The 22,381-nt window shown below is 41.3% G+C and overlaps 1 protein-coding gene and 1 non-coding gene across 3 annotated transcripts in view; both read left to right on the top strand.

Annotated features, from left to right (window-relative positions):
* IL13RA1 (interleukin 13 receptor subunit alpha 1) overlaps nt 1-22,381 on the top strand; it is a 78,087-nt gene that overhangs the window by 3,124 nt on the left and 52,582 nt on the right. For both annotated transcript variants that reach the window (XM_086388264.1, XM_086388265.1), the window contains exons 2-4: nt 3,089-3,228; nt 8,963-9,101; nt 10,356-10,476. In XM_086388264.1, coding sequence (XP_086244390.1) covers nt 3,089-3,228; nt 8,963-9,101; nt 10,356-10,476 — 400 coding nt within the window. The remainder of the gene's footprint in view (nt 1-3,088; nt 3,229-8,962; nt 9,102-10,355; nt 10,477-22,381) is intronic.
* On the top strand, nt 1,664-1,791 carry LOC147341571 (small nucleolar RNA SNORA35). Its single transcript, XR_015160011.1, has one exon. It is a non-coding gene; the product is annotated as a small nucleolar RNA SNORA35 (small nucleolar RNA).

The following is a 22,381-nucleotide window of genomic DNA, read 5'->3' as shown; positions in this document are numbered from 1 at the left end:
GAGCACCTGAGTATGATCAGGATAATAAGAGAGGTGTTGCAAGGAAAGCACTGAAAGAGGTTGATGATTAAGATGTAAAGGAAGGAGATGGATGACTCACGTGTAACTCGTGATTTCCTTGACTTTTCCCGACATACGCATGCTTCTGCCAGTTCCTGTGACTGAACGAGAGACAGCACAAGCTTTGAGTTAAGCCTTATTATTAGAGACAGCATTGATCGTATTCATTCAAAATTAGAGTGGAATCTTGCGCTAGATGACCATACAGACTCACTTGAGGTTTGAAGTTTAGTCAAGGGTAGTTAACTTGAGTCCCCCTGGCTTTCCCACTCCCCTTTCCGGCCAGTGATCAACCCCTAAGAAATGGTTGGAATTAGGTGCCTAAGAAAAGTTTATCAGGCAGATAAGCTTGTTCTGTCTCTAAGGCCATGGGCAGATTATCAATTCCATAGAAAACCAAAGCAACCATTCAGAACTGTTGGTCTCCTCAAAAAGAAAGAAAGCACATAGCATGTATTTACATAGCCCTTATTCTGTGCCAGGCACTGTTTGGGGCTTTTCATCTGTCGTAACTCATTTAATCCTCATAATAACCATTTTCTTTGGGTATAATTATCATCTTCATGTTATAGATGCAGAGAGAGGCAGAGAGGTTAAGTAACTTGCTGGCTAGTAAGTAATAGAGCTGGCATCTGAGTTCAGGCAGCCTGGCTCCATAGTCTGTGCTCTTAATCACTACACTACGCTGAAACGAAATGTCTTACAGATGAAGAGCTGTTAGAGAGCTTTACAAGAAGCACAGTCTCCACTTGTTTATGAGTATGTCTGGATGTATTATACCCACATACATGTATTCAGATACGTTTAAACATTTGCAGATTGCATTTAAACTTTCTGTGAGTGTGTGTGTTTTAAATAGGAAGTAGAAGAATCTCAAGAGAAATGGAAGGAACTATTAGGGGAAAAAAGGATGGCAGAGAGCCATAAGTACCTAAAATGTAAACGAGTTAGAAGATCTGACTAAAGGATGTTTGTGTGTGTGTGTTAGTCGCTCAGTCGTGTCCTACTCTTTGCAACCCCATGGACTGTAGCCCACCAAGCTCCTCTGTCCATGGAATTCTTCAGACAAGAATATTGGAGTCAGTTGCCATTTCCTTCCCCAGGGGATCTTCCCGAGCCAGGGATCTACTTCAGAACAAATGGGCAAAAAAGAAATCCATTTGAGAGATGGGAAATAGGGGAGGCTAATATTCCATTAAAATACCAAGGTTAAAAGATAGATTTTAAAAAGTCTTAAACTACCTTGAAAATTGGGGTATGATTTAAAGTGAACCATAAATAGGTAATATTTTTATTGTGAGGGCTTTAATTTCTGTGTGGGAGTGGGAGGTGGGTGAGAAGGCAGTATGTCAGGAAGGGCTAAACCAGCTATCCTGGACTTTTGGTGCAGTGCATTTCTGGAAACTGCACAGTAAGGGAGTTAATCCTAAAGTAGAGTGTGGTCTCCAGTAGGAACAATGTTTTCATTAAAGGCTGTATACCTGATAAATGATTTGTCTTCAAAAATATCATTGATGTGATGTCAGAAAGGCCAAAATGGAATAACTGTATATCAAGTCCTAACTTAAATCCTAACTTTTAATCACTTAAAATCTTAACTTAAAATCATTGTCACCTGACCCATTGGTGCCCCCTGGCACCAGCTGTGTTTAAATGCAGTGCAATAGGAACTCCCTGCTTCTACAAGGACTTGGCCTGCTATGGGCTGCTCCTCCCCACAGCTGGGCCTTTGGTTTACCTTTCAGAAATGCTAATGGTAGTTGAGTCAGGAATGGTGGGCTGAATATTGAGAATTCATGGCCGGTGCAGGCTGCCGTGTAGAAAACTGATTTTGCGGGGAATCACAACTACATAGTGCCTGTCGGGTTGATGTTTTGGGACAAATGGCATTTTTTTGTTCAGTTAAAAAGGAAGGTAATGCTATAAATATTGCATATCATGTAAGAGGCCCAGAGCACTCCAAAGTGTTGGCATAGAGTATAAAATATAACTACCTATTGATAAGTTAATATAGCTGTAGTTTTTAAGTAATTAATAATGATTAAGTTTCCATTAGTTTAAATAACTGAGTTTTGCAATAATTTTCAACTTATAGAAAAGTTGCAAAGATAGTACAGAGAAGCCCTTATCCAGTCTCCTTGCGGCGGGGCGGGGGGGCGGGGGATGATTTTGGTAGTCCTGGCCTCAGGAGAAGTTCTCAGGAAAGTTTGAAATGATATTTCCTTTCCCTCTCTGTTTCCTTCCCTGCATTTGGCAGAAGCATGAAAACTCCTTTCCCTGGTCCTAAAGCTGAATCCAAAATAATAGAGTCAGTAAATACTTGGTGGAGACAGTGGTGGGTTTTCTCCAAATGAAACACATTTTTCAAGACATTGGTTCACTGTTTCTCCTCTTCTCTTCCCTCTTCAGATTTGCCAGAGCTACAGTTCCAGCTGTTTAGTGTCAGACCTCAAGGGAGCAACCAGGGCTGTTAAATCTCTCTCTCAGTACTTCTTTGGAATAGTCATTAAAAAACAATTACCAGGTCACGTTAGCAAGCACAGTTAAAGATGAGGCACTTCAACACATTCGCAGAACTGCTGAGAGGGAAGTGTCTATATGGAGTGCCCTTTGGTGAGCAAGTGTAGGGGACTCCAAATACCCACAGGAGGAAAAGTTGGATGTTTAAGAATATACTGTCCTCTGGGTTCACTCTGTAGCAGATGATGCGGAATGGGAGCCATACTTCCTGGGTTTGCATCTCAGCTCTGTCATTTACCAGCCATGGGATATGGGGCAAGTGACTCAAAGCCCTTGTCTTGGTCTCCTCATCTTTACAAGCTGATAGTCCCTGTCTTCTAAGGTTGTGAGGGCTGAGCAGATTCGTTTGTGGAGAGTATTTATGATACTACCTGGGTCAGTAAATGTTAGCTCTCATTAACTCAGTTTTATGATTCCTGGCCTCTAGGACTTGGAGGAAAAATGAAATGAACCACTGAAAACACTGGCTGCTGTTGATAAATGTGTTTCCTGTGCTTGATTTGAACAGAATCTCAGCCACCTGTGACAAATTTGAGTGTTTCTGTTGAAAACCTCTGCACCATCATATGGACATGGAATCCTCCTGAGGGAGCCAGTCCAAATTGTAGTCTAAAGTATTTCAGTCATTTTGGCAACAAACAGGATAAGGTAAGTTTTCTGGAACAGATCACACTGATAAGGTAAAGTGATCAACTGTGAGTTGGAGCTAAGAATGAGCTACATTCTAATCTCACTTCAAAGTGGGGTTTTTAGAGTCGTGTCCAAATTTTTTTTTTTTTCACTTGCATCTTTTTTTTTTTTAATTTTTTTTATGTGGAAAATTATGAAAACAACTATGTCCAAAACTGAACATCAGAAAATATTTGCTAATCAAATACAATTGAGGTTATTAATCTCTTAGGAAATATTAGGTATCGTTGTCTAGTAGGCACTCCATAAATAATTAATTATGTTAAAATTAGTTCCTATAGGCACTCCATGAATAATTAATTATGTTAAAATTGGTTTCTGTGTTGTTGCCTGAAGCATTGTATTTATATAAGACTCTCAGTTTCTCAGGGAATTTTCTCATTTACCATCCATTAATCACATGCACAGGTAGATATGCAAGATCTATGTGTTGCCAAAGAAAATAGCCATGACAGGTGGGATTGACTAAAAGATTCCCTGATGTTTGAGGAAAAATGAGAGAAACTTTCAGCTTTTCCCAGTTGGATGTGCAACCAATTTCAGTGAATTTTTGTTAACAAGATTTCAGATTCTTTATGATAATCGTATTTAACTTAAATTTCTCTTAAGAGCCTTATTGGTTTGTAGCCCCTTATAATTGACAGGTTCCTCAAAGCATCATATTGTCTGTTCAGAACTGTTTTATACCTGTATACACTCCTTGGTTTCTGCATCTGCAGACTCAACCAACTACAGGTGGAAAATATTCAGGAAAAAAAAAAAATCCCAGAAAGTTCCAAAGCAAAACTTGAATTTTTCAAACTGTCAACTATTTCCATATCATTTACATTGTACTAGGTATTATAAGTCATCCAGAGATTAAGTATAGGAGAGGATTTAAGTATAGGGCAGAGGTCATATGCAAACACTGAGTGAAGTGAGTGAGGAAGTCGCTCAGTCGTGTCCAACTCTTTGCGACCCCATGGACTGTAGCCTACCAGGTTCCTCCGTCCATGGGATTTTCCAGGCAAGAATTCTGGAGTGGGTTGCCATTTCCTTCTCCAGGAGATCTTCCCGACTCAGGGATTGAACCCAGGTCTCCCGCATTGTAGGCAGACGCTTTACCGTCTGAGCCACCAGGGAAGATCCAAACACTAGGCCATTTTAAATAAAGGACTTGAGCATCCACACATTTTGGTGTCTACAGGAGGCCCTGGAACCAATGCCTCTCCCATGTAAGAGGGGTGATTCTTCTTTCAGTGTGTGGGTGGGGAAGATGGAAGATGTTTGGGGTTGAGTTTGCCCAGGATTTTGAGGAGGCCAATGAGAAGTTGTTATTAATGACAGTACTTCGGCTCAGTGAACTGTGGAATCATCACGTCCAGGCAGTTTGGTGGCAGGAAGAGTCCGGAGAACTAGTTAGTGCACCATGCAGCTAGCTCAGTGGCCTGGGGTAAAGTCCTTAACCTCTCTGAGCCTTCATTTCCTTGTGTGTAAACTGTGGCTTTATACTTCTCTGGCTTGCTGGGACACCAAAACTAATGTATGGGAAAGCTTAATGAAGTGAGGATGAAATGGGCTCTCCCTCCCGAGGGGAACTTGCTAATCTGCCTTCCCACAGAGGTGTTAATTGTAGTTTAGATGTCGATTGATAAGAGGCTGGTCAGTTCCAAGTATTTGCCTTTTAAGAGAGGTCCTCCAAATGCGGAAGCCAGTGAAACTCTGGTAGACCAGTTCCCCTTTTCACACTGTTGGCTTCCTCTTGTTCCGAAGGATGGGCCTTGGACAGTTGGAGTCTTAGTGACAGCTTCTGGTAGTTCAGCCTTCAGAAATTACAGGAAAGACCCTTTTTAGTGTGTCACCTAAATAATCTAACTGAAACCCCCAAGAGAGGTCACCATCTTTCTAACAGGGCCTTGTTCAGTAGCCTGTCAGCCATGCTCAAGGATGAGTCAGCTAGATATGCTGACATGCCAGCCTAGAAATGGGGCTGACTCCTTAGTATAGTTACAGAAACTTAGACATAAAAGTAACTTTAGGAGGCAGTCGAATCAGAATTGGGTTGGAAATTTTGTCTTTTCCCCTTTCAAGTCTTGTGGCCTTAGGCAGGCAAGTCATTTAACTTCTCTGAGCATGAGCCTCCATTTTCTTATTTGTAAAATGCTGGGGTGGGGCGGGGGAAGGCTAGTAAAAGTACTTACTTCGTATGAATGGTGTACATTTATGAAAGGAGATAATGTTTGTGATATACCTGGTACAGAGTTTGTGTTCAATAATTGTTAGCTTTTATTATGATTACTGTTGGATCGAATCATGTAAAATTGTTTCTTTTATAGGTCATCTGTATGGTTGAACTAGTATTATTGTTTAATCTTGGTCCCTCCCTTTTGCTCCCAAAGAAACCTATAAAGGGTGGCCTCTGCCTAAGGCCTACTCATTTATTGCAGGCATTTGCAGCATTGAAGGCTACCAATGTCAGGACCGTGATAAACACAGATTATCCCTTCCAATCAGTGATGGGGGATTTCCTGTCTGGTCCTTTTGAAGTTTACAGTCCTGAGTCTGAGAGTCAATGGCAGGAGAGATTTTCTTCCCCTCACACTGTCCTTTGAATATAGCATTAATGTCGTGAGACCACACTGGGATGTATATATTGTTATTGTTTAGTCACTAAGTCGTGTCTGACTCTTTGCAACCCCATGGACTGTAGCCTGCCAGGCTTCTGTCTCCATGGGATTTCTCAGGCAAGGATACTGGTGTGGATTGCCATTTTCTTCTCCAGAGGATCTTCCTTACTCAGGGACTGAACCCATGTCTCCTGCTTGGCAGGTGGATTTTGTTCCACTGAGACACCAGGGAAGGCCCATGCTTTGAAGCATATTGATGCAGTGGCATTATAATAGTTTGTATGTGTTATGGTGTTTTTGTGACCATCTAATGGTCCCAAATTGCTAAATGAGGTAAATCATTGAGGTCATTTTCAGTCTTCAGATTGGAGAAACATTAAGATGAGACATAGAGAATCGTAGAAAATTTTTTTTAAATAGAAGACTAGTCCAAATGGCTGCCCTCCACCAGTGTTTTAGCAATATCTAATAGGATCGGGCCTCAGATTTTAGATTTCTTTCATCATCAAGAGACAGGTGAGTCTCACTCGGTGAATAAATTAAAAGGCTGTTGTTCTGTCTAGGCATCCAAAGAAGCTAAAGATCAAGCTGACCCCCCTTTCCTTCTGAGAAAGGATTAGGAATTGGGAAAGCTGCAACCTAGCCAAATGAACATTGGTCTTGAGGGGGAAGGATTGGCTCAGGACTCTGGCCTTGATTTTTGATTAATTTTCAAAGGAGCCCAGACTCTCTGAGGGGTGGAGCATAATGTCATACAGCAGCTACCAGTTGAATGAGTCACCACAGCCGAAAGTCACGTGGGAGCCATCAGACATACTTCATCAAGATCTGCTGGGAGGGATTTGGTTCCTGGTCTGATAGAGGCACACTTGATGTGGCAGTCATTGACAACTGGGATTCCTACTTTATTCATGCCAGTTTAATATTATTTGCCTTGAGCTTCAGAAGAGAATTTTTTTAAAGTATTTTCTTTTCCCCTACCATGTCGTTTCTAAGTTATTTTATTATTCATTTGCCCAAAACAAAAGGTTCAGATTTAGGTACTAAAGTATGTTTTTAATTTAAGAAATTCTATTTATTAAAAATATTTGCGTAATAAAACTCAGCCCACTCACTGGAACAATATCTAGTATAATAACTGAGATTTTTCATTGATGATTCTCACTGATGGCATTTGACCATGCATTTTCCCCTGGGTGTCCTCAAATGGCAAACGCAACTTCCACACAAGAATTATCAAGGATTCTTGGTCAGGACGGCTCCTTCAGGGGTATATGGGACTTTTGCTGAGTAAAATAGTGTGGTTGGTGAAATGTGCATTCAGAGCTTCCCTGCCGTCATCACCAAAAATCCTGGGACTGGTCGTCAGTTTCACCGGTTGAGAAACCTTATTTCCTCAGCACACATTCATCAACGCAGGGCCAGTTCCTTACTTCATCATGGGAACAATAATGCCAAAGCATTCTCAAGAGTGTTTCAAGAAACCTCATTTCCTCAGCATGTATTCATCAATCCAGGGCCAGTTCCTTACTTCACCATGAGAACAATAATGGTGAAACAGTCTCGAGAGGCTTCTGTTGGCACAGCTGGTATGTTCCATCCCTGTAGGCAGCAACTGTATGGAAAGCAAAATGATAAGTAGGTTCCTTGGCAAGGAGTCAGGAATTTGTTGTGAAAATGTACTTGGCTCAGAATAGCTGGAGGCACCACTGAGGGTAGGCATGGCTTTGCTGCTGGGACAAACTGACTCAATGTTCATGGACCGAATCACCTTTTCTCCCCATCACAATTTTGTTTGCAGACATTTCTTTTTCTCTTTTTCCAGGGCTGACCAACGAACTCCTCTTTTAGAGTGCTGTCTTGCCTAGTCCTTAGAGCTATTCAGTATCTCATAAAGTGTTGTTTTTTCCCTTGTGTCTTTGCTATGGTTTGTTGCTTGATGATTGGCTGGCTACCTCTCAGAGGACATCCTTGGGTCCTCATTTTGAGAGTCTCTCACAGTCGCCTTCATGCTCAGCTGCTGGCAGGCATGTGAAATGGCAGAGTAGCCCCTTTAGAGTGGTAGATAGAGGTAACACTGACAAAATTTCCTCTTCATGGCTCTCAGCACGTATATAAAAGGAAATGCTGTCTCCAACTTGAGTCAGAAAATATTACAAAACAGGAAGCGCCTTGGAACTCTGATTAAAAGCAGCTCCATTCTTAATAATTCCAACTCTGTCACCTTGGAAAATGTGAATTTCCTGAAGAGTCCTTTAATCTCATTATTCTAAATCATAATAACAAGACTTGTGATTTTTATCTGTAGGCTGTCTGTAAGTTGGCTGTGGTTCCACAAAGCTTATCTACCTTTCAGAATAAGAGTGTGCTGCACTCAGTGCACGTGTCAGCCCTTATCATTCCTATGTTTATGTGAGATTGTCAAAATGGTCAGTGCGGAAAGATGTTTGGTGAAAAAGTCGTTCCTCAGCCCTCAGGCTCCTCTTCTTTACTTCCTCTCCTCAGAGGTGACCAGAGTTGCCAGGTTCTTAGACCAGTTCATTTGACCTTAATCTTGATGTTATACTACGTCTACTTGGAAGTGAATTTTTATAATCTCACTGTGTTTCCTTTGAGTTTGCTCTTAGACAGTTGACATGTTAGCATGGTAGGTTTAGAGAAAATGTCATGATGTTTATACATGAAAATGTGAGGAACTGTCTCTTGTTTCTACCAAGGTTTCTCAATGGTGGCACTACTGCCATTTAATGTAGGGTAATTCTTTGTTGTGGGGGGAGGGAAGGCTGTCCTATGCCTTGTAGAGGGTTTAGCAGCATCCTTGGCCTCTGCCCACTAGATGCCAGTAGCAATTCACTCTGCCCCCGCCCCCCCCCCACCAGTTATGACAACTAAACGTGTTTCTGGACATCAACAAATGTTATCAACGGGGGGGAGAACAGAATCACACCCAGTTGAGAATCACTGAACTGCATACCATTTACTAACTTTTCATTTTCTTTACACATTTCAACATGCAAATGTTTTATTACATAAATGTATTTCTGTGCATTGGCTACAGCAATACCTTTTACATTTCTTTACCTTAGAAAATTGCTCCAGAAACTCATCGTTCAAAAGAAGTGCCCCTGAACGAGAGGATCTGTCTGCAGGTGGGGTCCCAGTGCAGCACCAATGAAAGTGAAAAGCCCAGCATTTTGGTGGAAAAGTGCATCTCGCCCCCTGAAGGTAACAACCAAAAGCACTATCTCTTGGCATTTAGAGAATACATCCAAATTATCTACCTGCTTATGTTCAGTGTTCATTAATTCATTCCATTTTCAAACACTTGAGTCTAATAAGTGTCAGGCACTTGTACTAGATGATGACAACACACTGATAACTGTGAGATGCTCACAGACAACTTGAATGACCATGCCTGGTAGTTATAGAGTACCGACTAATTTGGAAAGTAATACACACTGGCGCACCCTCACATGCACACATGCACGCGCACACATGCCTTTCCCCTGAATTGAGCTTCTTAAGCTTATTCTGTGAAATGACAAAGGTGTGTATTATTATCCTGATTCATTTTATGAGGAAAAAGGAAACTGAGTGAGTTGCTGTAGATCTTCAGATCCTAGATCCAGTGCCTTAAAAAAATAACAAAAATATTATTCAGTATGGGTAAGAGGCTGGGAGCATGGTTTATAACAACTTAACCTCCCCTATTCTCATTTCCCGAGGAGTTTAATAATCTGAATAAAGCCTAAACTGTATTATGACCAAAAGGTGGTTGGTGATACAAAAAATTGTATTATGGCAAAAAGTAGCCTTTTAAGGATCACGATAGATAGCAGGTTTGAATTTTAAACAAAGGCATTTAATTTAGAGATGTTATATCGTAACTTAAAAGGCTTTCTAAAGGTAGAGATTTCAGGTCAATAAGATTTTCTGGCTCCTAAGACCATAACACCATAACACGCAATAGGAAGTGACTAAGAGTTATATTTTGTTTACCTTTCCCCAAATTGCTTCAAGAGGAATGTTTGTTTAATTTTTAAAACAAGATGTGTCAGTATTGCTCAATTGACAAGAAGGTAAATTATAACTCAGTAAATGTATTTTTTTAAACAACAAGTAGATATAATGGTTGTTTATGTTTTCACATTCATTTGGGAAACTTCCTAGTCATTTCCTATGATTGAAATATTGTTTGACCTTTAAACTCTCTCTCCAGTTAGGAGTACAAGAGTTAGGGTCCCTCAATAGTAAAGATGTCTTCTTAATCTGAGGAGATGAGAGAGAAAGTTGTGAGCAAATTAGATTTGGGTTTTCTCCCTCCTGGGTGCCTTCTGGGTCAAATGGGACTGAGAAGTTAGGGGTCAGCTTTCTGGAGAAGCAGCCTGAAGCACCCTCATCACGCCCAGCCCTCAGAGTGATTGGCTAGCTGGCACTACAAGGCGAGGACAGTTGTGAACTCTTAGCTGGATGTTCTAGGTGATCCTGAGTCTGCTGTTACTGAGCTCCAATGCATTTGGCACAACCTGAGGTACATGAAATGCACTTGGCTCCCTGGAAGGAATACAAGTCCTGACACTAACTACACTCTATACTACTGGTGAGTATGGACTGTACACTTACTTACTGCAGAGGGACTGACTGTGATTGCATTGGGAACCTTTGAAGCTAACCTAGTTAAAACATAAACAGAATACCCTATTCCTTTCTACAGTTTGCTCTAATGAAAAATGCATCTGCTCTTGGTGTCTCATTAAAAAAAAAAAAAAAAAAAAAAACCTTAACAAATAATTATAGATCCACTGGTATGTTGCAAAAAATATCCAAAGAGATCCCATCTACCCTTCACCCAGTTGCTTTCAATGGTAACATCTCATATATATGGTGCAGTATTAAAACCAGAAAATTGACATTGGTACAGTCCACTGACCTTATTCCAATTTCACCAGTGTTCCGTCCAGGCATTTGGATCTGTGTGTAGTTCTATGCAGTTTTATCATATGCAAAGATGTAGAACAGTTCCATTACCACAAGGATCCCTCTAATTGTCCTTTTATTTATTTTTAAAAATCAGTTAATCTGTTTGCCTGCACCTGGTCTTAGTGGCTACATGATAGATCTTTAGTTGTGGTATGTGTGTCTAGTTCCCTGACCAGGGATCGAACCCAGGCCCCCTGCATTGAGAGTGAGGAATCTTAGACACTGGACCACCAGGGCACTCCCAAGTTGCCCTTTTATAGCTACACCCACCTCCTTCCTGCACCCCTCTCCCCACACTCCTCTCCCCCAAGTCTCTAACCTCTGGCAACCACTCATCTGTTCTCCATCTATAATTTTGTCATTTAAAGAATGTAACAGGAACAGAATCATACAAAATATATTAATAACTGTCAGAGGCTGACTATATTTTTCAGTCTCTGCATAATACTCTGGAGATCCATCCAAGCTGTTGTATATATCAATAGTCCATTTCTTTTTCTTGCTGTGTGGTGTTCTATGATATGGATGTATCAGTTTGTTTGACCTTTTATTCACTAAAGGATATCTCGGTTATTTTCAATTTTTTTGCAAGTATGAGAAAGCAGTTATAAATATTCATGTTCAGGTTTTTATGTGAATATCACTTTTCAGTTCTCTGGAACAAATGCCTTAGGGTATAATTGCTGGATCATATGGTAATTACACATTTAGTTTTATTAAAAAACCACCAAATTATTTTCTAGAGTAACTGTATTGTTTTACATTCTCACCAGCAATGTATGAGTGATTGGTTTTTATCTTTCAAAAGGAAAATTATATCATTCCCAGAGTTAAAAAGTAGTTTACTGCCCCAGAGAATAACTTGTATTTCCTATGTGTGACTGTATCTACAAAATTTGTTAAATTTCTAAATTAATCTTTCATTATTTCCTTTCATTTGGAGCCTAGAATTGATTATTAACAACAGAACAGGGAAGAAAGAACCAGGTTAATCAACTGAATTTAGTAAAACCTGAGCATACATAGTGGCTAAAGCTCTGAATGGTGAGCAGAAATAAGAAACCCGTCTTTTTACTCCTGAAGCGTCATTGTAGAGGTGACAGCGCTGGACACGGTAGTTTATATACAAAGAAGAGTGCGTGATGGAGGCTTGCAGAAGTGCAGACAGGCGTGTGAGGAGTGAGGGTGGAGCTTGGCATGGTGGTGGAGCGAGGTGAGAGGCATTGCTGAATGGGTGGACTGCCCAGATGGGGAAGTGTCTCTGAGGCTGGAGGCTGGCGCTGAGGCAGAATGGTCTCAGGACTGGGAGTATTTCGTTTATGTGATTCCAGGTAGGGAAGCAGGAGGTCTGATGTTGGCAGGGTGCCCTGCACCTGGCCTTGTCCCCCCATCTGTCATTCATTCAGACTGTTTCTGAGAGAGTGGGGTATGGAGGGCCACATCCAGAACTTCTGAAGTTATAGGATGAACAGGGCCTTTATCCTGGAATGTCCATTTTGCCCAATGACTGGATGAAAAGTATGAATATTTTTGGTATGTGACGACCCTCGTGGCTATATCATGGAATAGGACACCAAAAAATCACATGAATTTTTGAACAGAAACCTCCCAGGTGACCTGGAGGTTGGCATTCTCTCTCTTCCCCTGTCCCCAGAGGTGCTCCCAGGCAAGTTGAGGGGCACTGCAGGCGAAGGCAGACAGCATTGAATTCACGTGGTTCAGTCTGGAGTCCCCCTGACTCCCCAGTACAGATCATTCTCATGTGAGGTCTGCAGTTTCACTTGCCTGCTGGTGGTACCTGTTGCTTCTCCTTTACTTTAAGCCCTTCAGTGGTTCCTGGCGCCTACAGTCTAAAGTCCAAACTCATCAGCAGGAGCAACAAAGCCTTTTATGCTCGCTCTCCTAACTGGCTCTGTCGCCTCAGTGTCATCCTGCACCCACCACCCAACCCACACTGAACTTCTTTCAGTTCCTCAAACTCACTCTTCAGACACTCAAACAGAAGAGTGGCATACAGACCCAACATTCAGGCAGAATAGTGGAATCACTCTGCATGCCCTTGTGGCCCAGGCCTTGCCTGTTCACCTGGACGCTTCTAACTTGTCCTTATCTCAGCTCAGGCACCTCTTCCCTTCCAGAAAGCCTTCCTTGACCTCTCTAGCCTAGGTACGTGCCCGGTTGTCATGTACCATAGTACCTTGTACTTTCCTGTGTCATAATACTCAGCACATTGCAATGTCATTTCCTGTTTACTTAGTGGTCATCCTCTCCAGGCTACCGTCTCCCTTGAGAGCAGGGGCTGTGTCTTATTCCCCCACACCCCATGCCTGACACATGGGAGGTGCTCTGTGAATAGGTTTTTGAACGTTTGGTAGTATCCAAAGTTAGACAACATTCAGGATTGGGGTGAGGACTTAGGGGGCAAGGATAAGCAACTCAGGAGCATTATAATTCAGGAACAAAAAGAGAGAAGGATGGAGTAGATCTGCCTCCCCAAGAACTAAGCCTTAAAAGAAGCAGCCTGGCCCTGGTAATGTTTTGGTGAAGTCTGGAAAGAGCCGTTACTATAGGCTTAGGATCCCTGAGTTTATTATGCTATTAATTCCCCTTGCTTTTCCTAGAGTTGTTATTGGTAAAATCACAGGGAAAACCTTCAAAGAATCTATCTTTAGCAGGGACAGGGAAAGGAAGGGAAGAAGTCTTAAAACTTTGTCTCAGTCCACAGCAGACCGTGCAGGAAAGTAACCTAAATATAGAAATTAGGGTAGCTCTGAGGCAGATGATAGCCTAGCCCTTGGAGTTCTTATTAGACAAATTTAGGGAAGTGCCTTGGAACGTGTTATTATTTAGTGGCTCAGTGTGTCTGACTCTTTTGCAACCCCATGGACTGTAGCCCACCAGGCTTCTCTGCCCATGGGGTTCTCCCAGGCAAGAATACTGGAGTGGGTTGCCATTTCCTCCTCCAGGAGAACTTCCAGACCCAGAAATCAAACCCACATCTCCTGCGAGTCCTCATTACTTATCTGTTTTATATATAGTAGTGTGTCGTGCTCAGTCACTCAGTTGTGTTTGACTCCCTGTGACCCCACCAACTGTAGCCTGCCAGGCTCCTCTGTACATGGAATTTTCTAGGCAAGAATACTGGAGTAGGTTGCCATTTCCTCCTCCAGGGGATCTTCCCGATCCAAGAATCAAACCTGCATTTCCTCCATTGGCAGATGGATTCTTTACCCTTGAGTCACCTGGAAAGCCCCACCTTGGGGCATATACCAGCACAAAATGAATCTTAGTGCAGATTACAAAACTAGCATCCCCTCTGGATGAATAAATTATCAAAAACTGGCCCAATCAAATAAGAAGGCATTCTTCTTCCTCTGGACCAAAGTGTTCAACTTCAGGGCTGATGCAGCATCTTACCAAAGCTGACCGCAGACGGTGCTTGGGCTGGTTGGCTGGCTTTCAGCCCTTAGTTCATACTGTGGTGCAGGGATAAGCTACAACCATGGGATGGCATCCATCCCAAGATAGTGGGGGTTCGCTGGCACCCAGAGGTGGGGGGAATGCAGCAGGGATACCACTTCTTGTCATACACATTCCCAGAGTCGGTCATCAGCGTGGACTCTTCCTATAACATAGACCTGTACTGTCCAATACAAGAGCCACTAGTCACACATGACTGTGTTTACATTTTAATTCAAATTAATTAAAATTAAATCAAATTAAAACTTAAGTTGCTCAGTTTTACTAGCCAGTTTCACATATGGCTAGTGGCTCCTGTACCAACAGCACAAATTTCCATAATCCCAGAAAATTTTATTGGACAGGCTGGTATAAATTCTGTATCTTTTGCCCTTACCACCTTATTCTCTTTTCTGGAGCCATACTGCTTGGGTTCAAATACTGACTCTCTTACTAGCAGTGTGATTTGGGGCAAGTTACTTCTCTCTCAGCCCCAGTTTTGTAATCTGTAAAATGGGAGTAGTAACAATAGTGCTGCCTCTTAAGGATGTTTTGAGGGCTGTTATATGAAGAGTGTTTGGAGTTGGCCTAATTGCTAACATCTGTAGAGTAACCATGTAATGAAAGTGAAAGTGAAGTCGCTCAGTCGTGTCCAACTCTTTGTGACCCCATGGACTGTAGCCCACCAGGCTCCTCAGTCCATGGAATTTTCCAGGCAAGAGTACTGGAGTGGGGTGCCATTTCCTTCTCCAGGGGATCTTCCCAACCCAGGGATCGAACCCGGGTCTCCCGCACTGCAGGCAGATGCTTTACCGTATGAGCCACCAGGGAAGCCCATATAGCATGCAATACGTGCTAGCTATATGGTTTTTTATTATTCATCCCCACTCCCTTGAGGATGCAGCCGGTACACAGAGCTGACCTCTTCCACCACCTCACAGAATTGGCACCTAGCCCACCCCTGTTCCTCCCCACTCTCCCCTGGAGAGATCCTTTCCAATCTAAACCACAGAAGAAAGACACGTGGCTCATTCATTATCAAACAGTCAGAATTGGTTGAAGTACCAGTTTAAAATCACCTCAAACAAACTGCGAGAGACTGTTTCCCTAATCTCCAGTCAGAAAAAGATGGAGTCATTTTGAAGCCCCAGGGCGATGACTTCCAGTCCTTCAGGGATAGTCTGGCATTGAAGGGAGCCTGACCTTAATAGCTACAGACTAGCCAAGCCAATGAATTTTAGGGAATTTCTTAACAAACTAATCATCTTTACAGTGCAGGAAATAGTCTTTAATTTGTCCATTTCCTCCTTCTGTCAGCAGAGTGATTGTGTGGATTTCAGTGTGTGGTTTTTAACAGGAAGCACTAAAATGCCTCCTATCTTAGGTTATCATCTAATCTTTCACAAGATTTCAAAAATTTTATCTTCAAAATCAGTATTTTCCCTTTTGTTATTTTTTTCTGAAGTACAACAAAAGATTTTTTTTACATTTCTTATCTGGATTCCATGAGAATATGTGAAATACTCAGGGTACAATGAAAAAGGAATCTCAAAGGTTACTCATTAGACGAGTTCCTTTCATTATTGAACAACGTTAACTTTCTACATAGTTCTCTTTAGTTATGTAACAATAATGTCGTAAGTTTCTTCAGTTTCTATTTCTGTGTGTGTGCAAAACATTTCAGGCCTCTCTGATCTAAAAACTAGTCATGGCTGTAACTTAGTTTTTAAAAAACTGTTTTCATTCATGAACCACAGGGGCCAACAACTAGGAGAAAAAATTTATATACTATCTCTTAAAGGACAAGGTCACTTTCTATATTGAAGCATTTCTTTGAACAGCCTTTGAAGAAGTAAATACATTAGATCTGAATTAAAAAAAAATTTTTTTTTGTTTTCGTTTTTTTAAAAAGACATTATTTATAGCAGTTCTAGGTTTACAACAAAATTGAGAGGAAGGTACAGAGATTTTCCATATACCCACTGCCCCTACAATTAATAGCGTTCCCCATTATCAACATCCCTCACCAATAGTACATTTGTTACAATTGATGAAGCTACACTGATATACATCACCACCATCAGAATTCTACATAGTCTATATTAGGGTACACTCTTGGCCTTCTACGTTTTATGGGTTTGGACAAATGTATGACATATATCCATTGTTATAATTACCATACAGAGTACTTTCATTGCCTTAAAAATCCTCTGCGTTCCACTAATTCATCTCTCCCCTATTCCAACCCCTGGCAACCATTGATTTGTTTATTCTCCTAGTTTTGTCTTTTCCAGGATTTCATCTGGTTGGAATCAGACAGTATGTAGCATTTTCAGATGGACTTCTATCACTTAATAATACACATGTAACATTCCTCCATATCTTTTCATGGCTTGATAGTTCATTTCTTTTTGGTGCTGAATAATACTCCACTGTCTGGATGTATTACAGTTTATGTATCCATTTAGTGACTAAAGGACATCTTGATTGCTTCCAAGCTTTGTCAATGATGAATAAAGCTGCTTTAAACTTTTGTATGTTGGTTTTTGTGTAGATATAAGGTCTCAATTTCTTTTGGTAAATACCAGAGAGCACAATTACTAATCATATGGTAGGAACATGTTTGGTTTTGTAAGAAACTGTCTTCCAAAGTGCCTGTACCGTTCTGTATTTCCACCAGCAATGAGCAAGAGTTCTTGTTGCTCCACATCCTCATCAGCATTTGATATTGCCGATGTCTGGATTATGGGCGTTCTGACTGGTGTGTAGTGGTATCTTGTTGCTTTCATTTGCATTTCTCCGATGATATGTGCTTATTTGTCATCTGTATGTCTGTGAAGATCTTTGGCTCATTTTTTAGTTGAGTATTTTGCTTTATTGTTCAGTTTTATGAGTTCTTTGTATATTTTGGCTAACAGCCCTTTATCACATGTGTCTTTTGCATACATTTTCTCTCCCGCCCCTCCAGTGTTTGGCTTCTTTTCTTATTCTCTTGATATTATCTTTTGCAGAAGTTTTTAATTTTAATGAAATTCAGCTTATCAGTTATTTCTTTTAAAGATCATGCCTTGGATATTGTATCTAAAAAGTCATCACCATACCCAAGATTGTCTAGGTTTTCTCCTATGTTATCTCCTAGGAGGCTTATAGTTTGGCACTTTACATTTAGGTCTGTGATCCATTGTGAGGTTAGCTTTGTGAAGAATATAAGGTCTGTGACTAGATTCTTTTTTTTTTTTTAACATGTGGATATCCAGTTGTTCCAGCACCATTTGTTGAAGAGACTATTTGTGCTCCATTGTATTGCCTTTTCCCCTTTGTCAAAGATCAATTGACTGTATTTATGGGAAAGATCTGCTTTTTATAAGACTGGATTTGTAGCACAGTCCCCTGGAGAATTGCTGTCAAAATGCTTATCTTAGTCCCTGGGCAAAACCTTCTAAGTAGGATTCTCTGGGAGAGGGGTTGAGGGACTTGCATTTTTCAAATGATCACAGATGATTCTAAAGTAAACAAATCAAGGGTTTGGGACTCTTTCCTCTTAGTTCATTTTCTACATTGTCTTCCTTTTCTGCAGAATGTTTGCACATCTCCCTTGTGACTAATGATGTAAGGCTTTACTCTGTGTATTCTTCTAGTTACTATAAAAGAGAATCCTTTGATAACTTTGACAAAAAGTGTAATGAGCACATTCTGTCTGCCTGTACTGTGCTGGATGATTACTGGGGAAAGGTCTACATAGACGTTTTTGGAAATAAGAAAGAAGATATCAGCATTTAGAGCCACATAGTAGAGTAAGACACTTAGAAAGACCTCATGCTATGGAACACTGATCTGGCAGTGGTTCAGTTCAGGTCAGCCACTCAGTCGTGTCCGGCTCTATGCAACTGCATGGAATCTAGCACGTCAGGCTTCCCTATCCTTCACCATCTCCCAGAGTTTGCTTGAACTCATGTCCATCAAGTCTGTGATGCCATCCAACCATCTCATCCTCTATCATCCACTTTTCCTCCTGCCTTCAATCTTTCCCAGCATCAGGGTCTTTTCCAATGAATCAGTTCTTCGCTTCAGGTGGCCAAAGTATTGGAGCTTCAGCTTCAGCATCAGCATCAGTCCTTCCAATGAATATTCATGATTGATTTCCTTTAGGATAGACTGGTTTGATCTCCTTGCAGTCCAATGGACTCTCAAGAGTCTTCTCCAACACCACAGTTCAGAAGCTTCAATTCTTTGGTGCTCAGCTTTCCTTAGGGTCCAACTCTCACATCCATACATGACTACGGGAAAAACCATAGCTTTAACTAGATGGACCTTTGTTGGCAAAGTTATGTCTCTGCTTTTTAATATGCTGTATAGGTTGGTATATATGCTGTATAGGTTGGTCATAGCTTTTCTTCCAAGGAGCAGCATATTTTAATTGCATGGCTGCAGTCACCATCTGCAGTGATTTTGGAGCCCAAGAAGTCTCTCACTGTTTCTACTGTTTCCGCATCTATTTGCCATGAAGTGATGGGACCAGATGCCATGATCTTTGTTTTTTGAATGTGGAGTTTTAAGCTAGCTTTTTCAGTCTCCTCTTTCACTTTCATGGATCACAATAAACTGTGGAAAATTCTGAAAGAGATGGGAATACCAGACCACCTGACCTGCCTCTTGAGAAATCTGTATGCAGGTCAGGAAGCAACAGTTAGAACTCGACATGGAACAACAGACTGGTTCCAAATAGGAAAAGTAGTCCGTCAAGGCTGTATATTGTCACCCTGCTTATTTAACTTATATGCAGAGTACATCATGAGAAACGCTGGACTGGAAGAAACACAAACTGGAATCAAGATTGCCGGGAGAACTATCAATAACCTCAGATATGCAGATGACACCACCCTTATGGCAGAAAGTGAAGAGGAACTAAAAAGCCTCTTGATGAAAGTGAAAGTGGAGAGTGAAAAAGTTGGCTTAAAGCTCAACATTCAGAAAACGAAGATCATGGCATCTGGTCCCATCACTTCATGGCAAATAGATGGGGAAACAGTGGAAACAGTGTCAGACTTTGTATTTTTGGGCTCCAAAATCACTGCAGATGGTGACTGAAGCCATGAAATTAAAAGACGCTTACTCCTTGGAAGGAAAGTTATGACCAACCTAGATAGCATATTCAAAAGCAGAAACATTACTTTCCCAACAAAGGTCCGTCTAGTCAAGGCTATGGTCTTTCCTGTGGTCATATATGGATGTGAGAGTTGGACTGTGAAGAAAGCTGAGCGCCAAAGAATTGATGCTTTTGAACTGTGGTGTTGGAGAAGACTCTTGAGAGTCCCTTGGACTGCAAGGAGATCCAACCAGTCCATTCTGAAGGAGGTCAGCCCTGGGATTTCTTTGGAAGGAATGATGCTAAAGCTGAAACTCCAGTACTTTGGCCACCTCATGCCAAGAGTTGACTCATTGGAAAAGACTTTGATGCTGGGAGGGATTGGGGGCAGGAGGAGAAGGGGACGACAGAGGATGAGATGGCTGGATGGCATCCCTGACTCGATGGACGTGAGTCTGAGTGAACTCCGGGAGTTGGTGATGGACAGGGAGGCCTGGCATGCTGCGATTCATGGGGTCGCAAAGAGTCGGACTTGACTGAGTGACTGAACTGAAAGAGGCTCTTTAGCTCCTCTTCACTTTCTGCCATAAGGATGGTGTCATTTGCATAGCTGAGGTTGATATTTCTCCCAGCAATCTTGACTCCAGCTTATGCTTCATCTAGCCCACCATTTCACATGATGTACTCTGCATATAAGTTAAATAAGCAGGAAAATAAATAAATAAAAAGCAGTTAAATAAGCAGGCTGACAATATACAGCCTTGAGGTGTTTCTTTTCCAATTTGGAACCAGTCCATTGTTCCATGTCTAGTTCTAACTGTTGCTTCTTGACCTGCATACAGATTTCTCAGGAGGCAAGTCAGGTGGTCTGGTATTCCCATCTCTTTAAGAATTTTCCAGGGTTTGTTTAGATCCACACAGTCAAAGGCTTTGGCATAGTCAATAAAGCAGAAGTAGATTTTTCTGGAAGTCTCTTGCTTTTTCAGTGATCCAAGGGATGTTTGCAATTTGATCTCTGGTTCCTCTGCCTTTTCTAAATCCAGCTTGAACATCTGGAAGTTCTTGATTCATGTTCTGTTGAAACCTGGCTTGAATAATTTTGAGCATTACTTTGCTAGCGTGTGAAATGAGTGCAGTTGTGCAGTAGTTGAGCATTCTTTGGCATTGCCTTTCTTTGGAATTGGAATGAACACTGACTTTTTCCAGTCCTGTGGCCACTGCTGAGTTTTCCAAATTTGCTGGCATATAGAGTGTAGCACTTTTACAGCATCATCTTTTAGGATTTGAAATAACTCAACTGGAGTTCCATCACCTCCACTAGCTTTGTTCATAGTGGTGCTTACTAAGGCCCACTTGACTTCACATTCTAGGATGTCTGGCTCTAGGTGAGTGATCACACCATTGTGGTTATCTGGGTCATGAAGATCATTTTTGTATAGTTCTTCTATGTATTCTTGCCACCTCTTCTTAATATCTTCTGCTTCTGTTAGGTCCATATCATTTTTGTCCTTTACTGTGACCATCTTTGCATGAAATGTTCCCTTGGTATCTCTCATTTTCTTGAAGAGATCTCTAGTTTTCCCCATTCTATTGTTTTCCTCTATTTCTTTGCATTGATCACTGAAGAAGGCTTTCTTATCTCTCCTTGCTATTCTTTGGAACTCTGCATTCAAATGGGTATATCTTTCCTCTTCTCCTTTGCCTTTAGCTTCTCTTCTTTGCTCAGCTATTTGTATGGCCTCCTCAGACAACCATTTTGCCTTTCTTTTTCTCAGGATGGTCTTGATCACTGCCTCCTGTACAATGTCATGAACCTCTGTCCATAGTTCTTCCGGCACTCTGTCTATCAGATCTAATCCCTTGAATCTATTTGTCACTTCTGCTGTATAATCATAAGCAATTTGATTTAGCTCATACCTGAATGGTCTAGTGGTTTTTCCCTACTTTCTTCAATTTAAGTCTTAATTTTGCAATAAGGAGTTCATGATCTGAGCCACAGTCAGCTCCTGGTCTTGTTTTTACTGACTGTATAGAGCTTCTCCATCTTTGGCTGCATAGAATATAATCAATTTGATTTTGGTAGGGACCATAAGATGATGTCCATGTGCAGAGTCGTCTCTTGTGTTGTTGGAAGACAGTGTTTGCTATGACAAGTGGATTCTGTTGGCAAAACTCTGTTAACCTTTGCCTTGCTTCATTTTGTAGTCCAAGGCCAAACTTGCCTGTTACTCCAGGTATCTCTTGTCTTCCTACTTTTGCATTCCACTCCGCTATGATGAAAAGGACATCTTTTTTGGGTGTTAGTTCTAGAAGGTCTTGTAGGTCATCATAGAACCATTCAACATCAGCTTCTTTGTCATTAGTGGTTGGGGTATAGACTTGGATTACTGTGAAATTGAGTGGTTTGCCTTGGAAATGAACAGAAATAATTTTGCTGTTTTGGGATTGCATCCAAGTACTGCATTTCAGAATCTTTTGTTGACTGTGAGGGGTACTCCATTTCTTCTAAGGGATTCTTGCCCACAGTAGTAGATATAATAGTCATTTGAATTAAATTTGCCTATTTGGGTCCGTTTTAGTTCACTGACTCCTCGTATGTCGATGTTCACTCTTGTTGTTTGACTACTTCCAATTTACCTTGATTCATGGATCTAACATCCAGGTTCCTATGCAGTGTTGTTCTTTACAGCATTGGACTTTACTTCCTTCACCCGTCACATCCACAACTGGGCTTTGTTTTCTCTTTGGCTCCATATCTTCATTCTTTCTGAAGCTATTTCTCCACTCTTTGCCATATTGGACATTTACCGACCTGGGAAATTCATCTTTCAGTATCATATCTTTTTGCCTTTTCATACTGTTCATGGGTTCTCAAGGCAAGAATACTGAAGTGGTTCACCATTCCCTTCTCCAGTGGACCACGTTTTGTCAGAACTCTCCACCATGATCTGTCTATCTTGGGTGGCCCTACACGGCATGG

Source organism: Bos grunniens, chromosome X (assembly GCF_055505025.1).
Source record: "Bos grunniens cultivar Pamir isolate PY7600 chromosome X, Bosgru_T2T1.0, whole genome shotgun sequence".
NCBI classification, from domain to species: Eukaryota; Metazoa; Chordata; class Mammalia; order Artiodactyla; family Bovidae; genus Bos; species Bos grunniens.
Note: the sequence above shows the minus strand (reverse complement) of the source record. Positions and strands in the feature narration are given on the sequence as shown.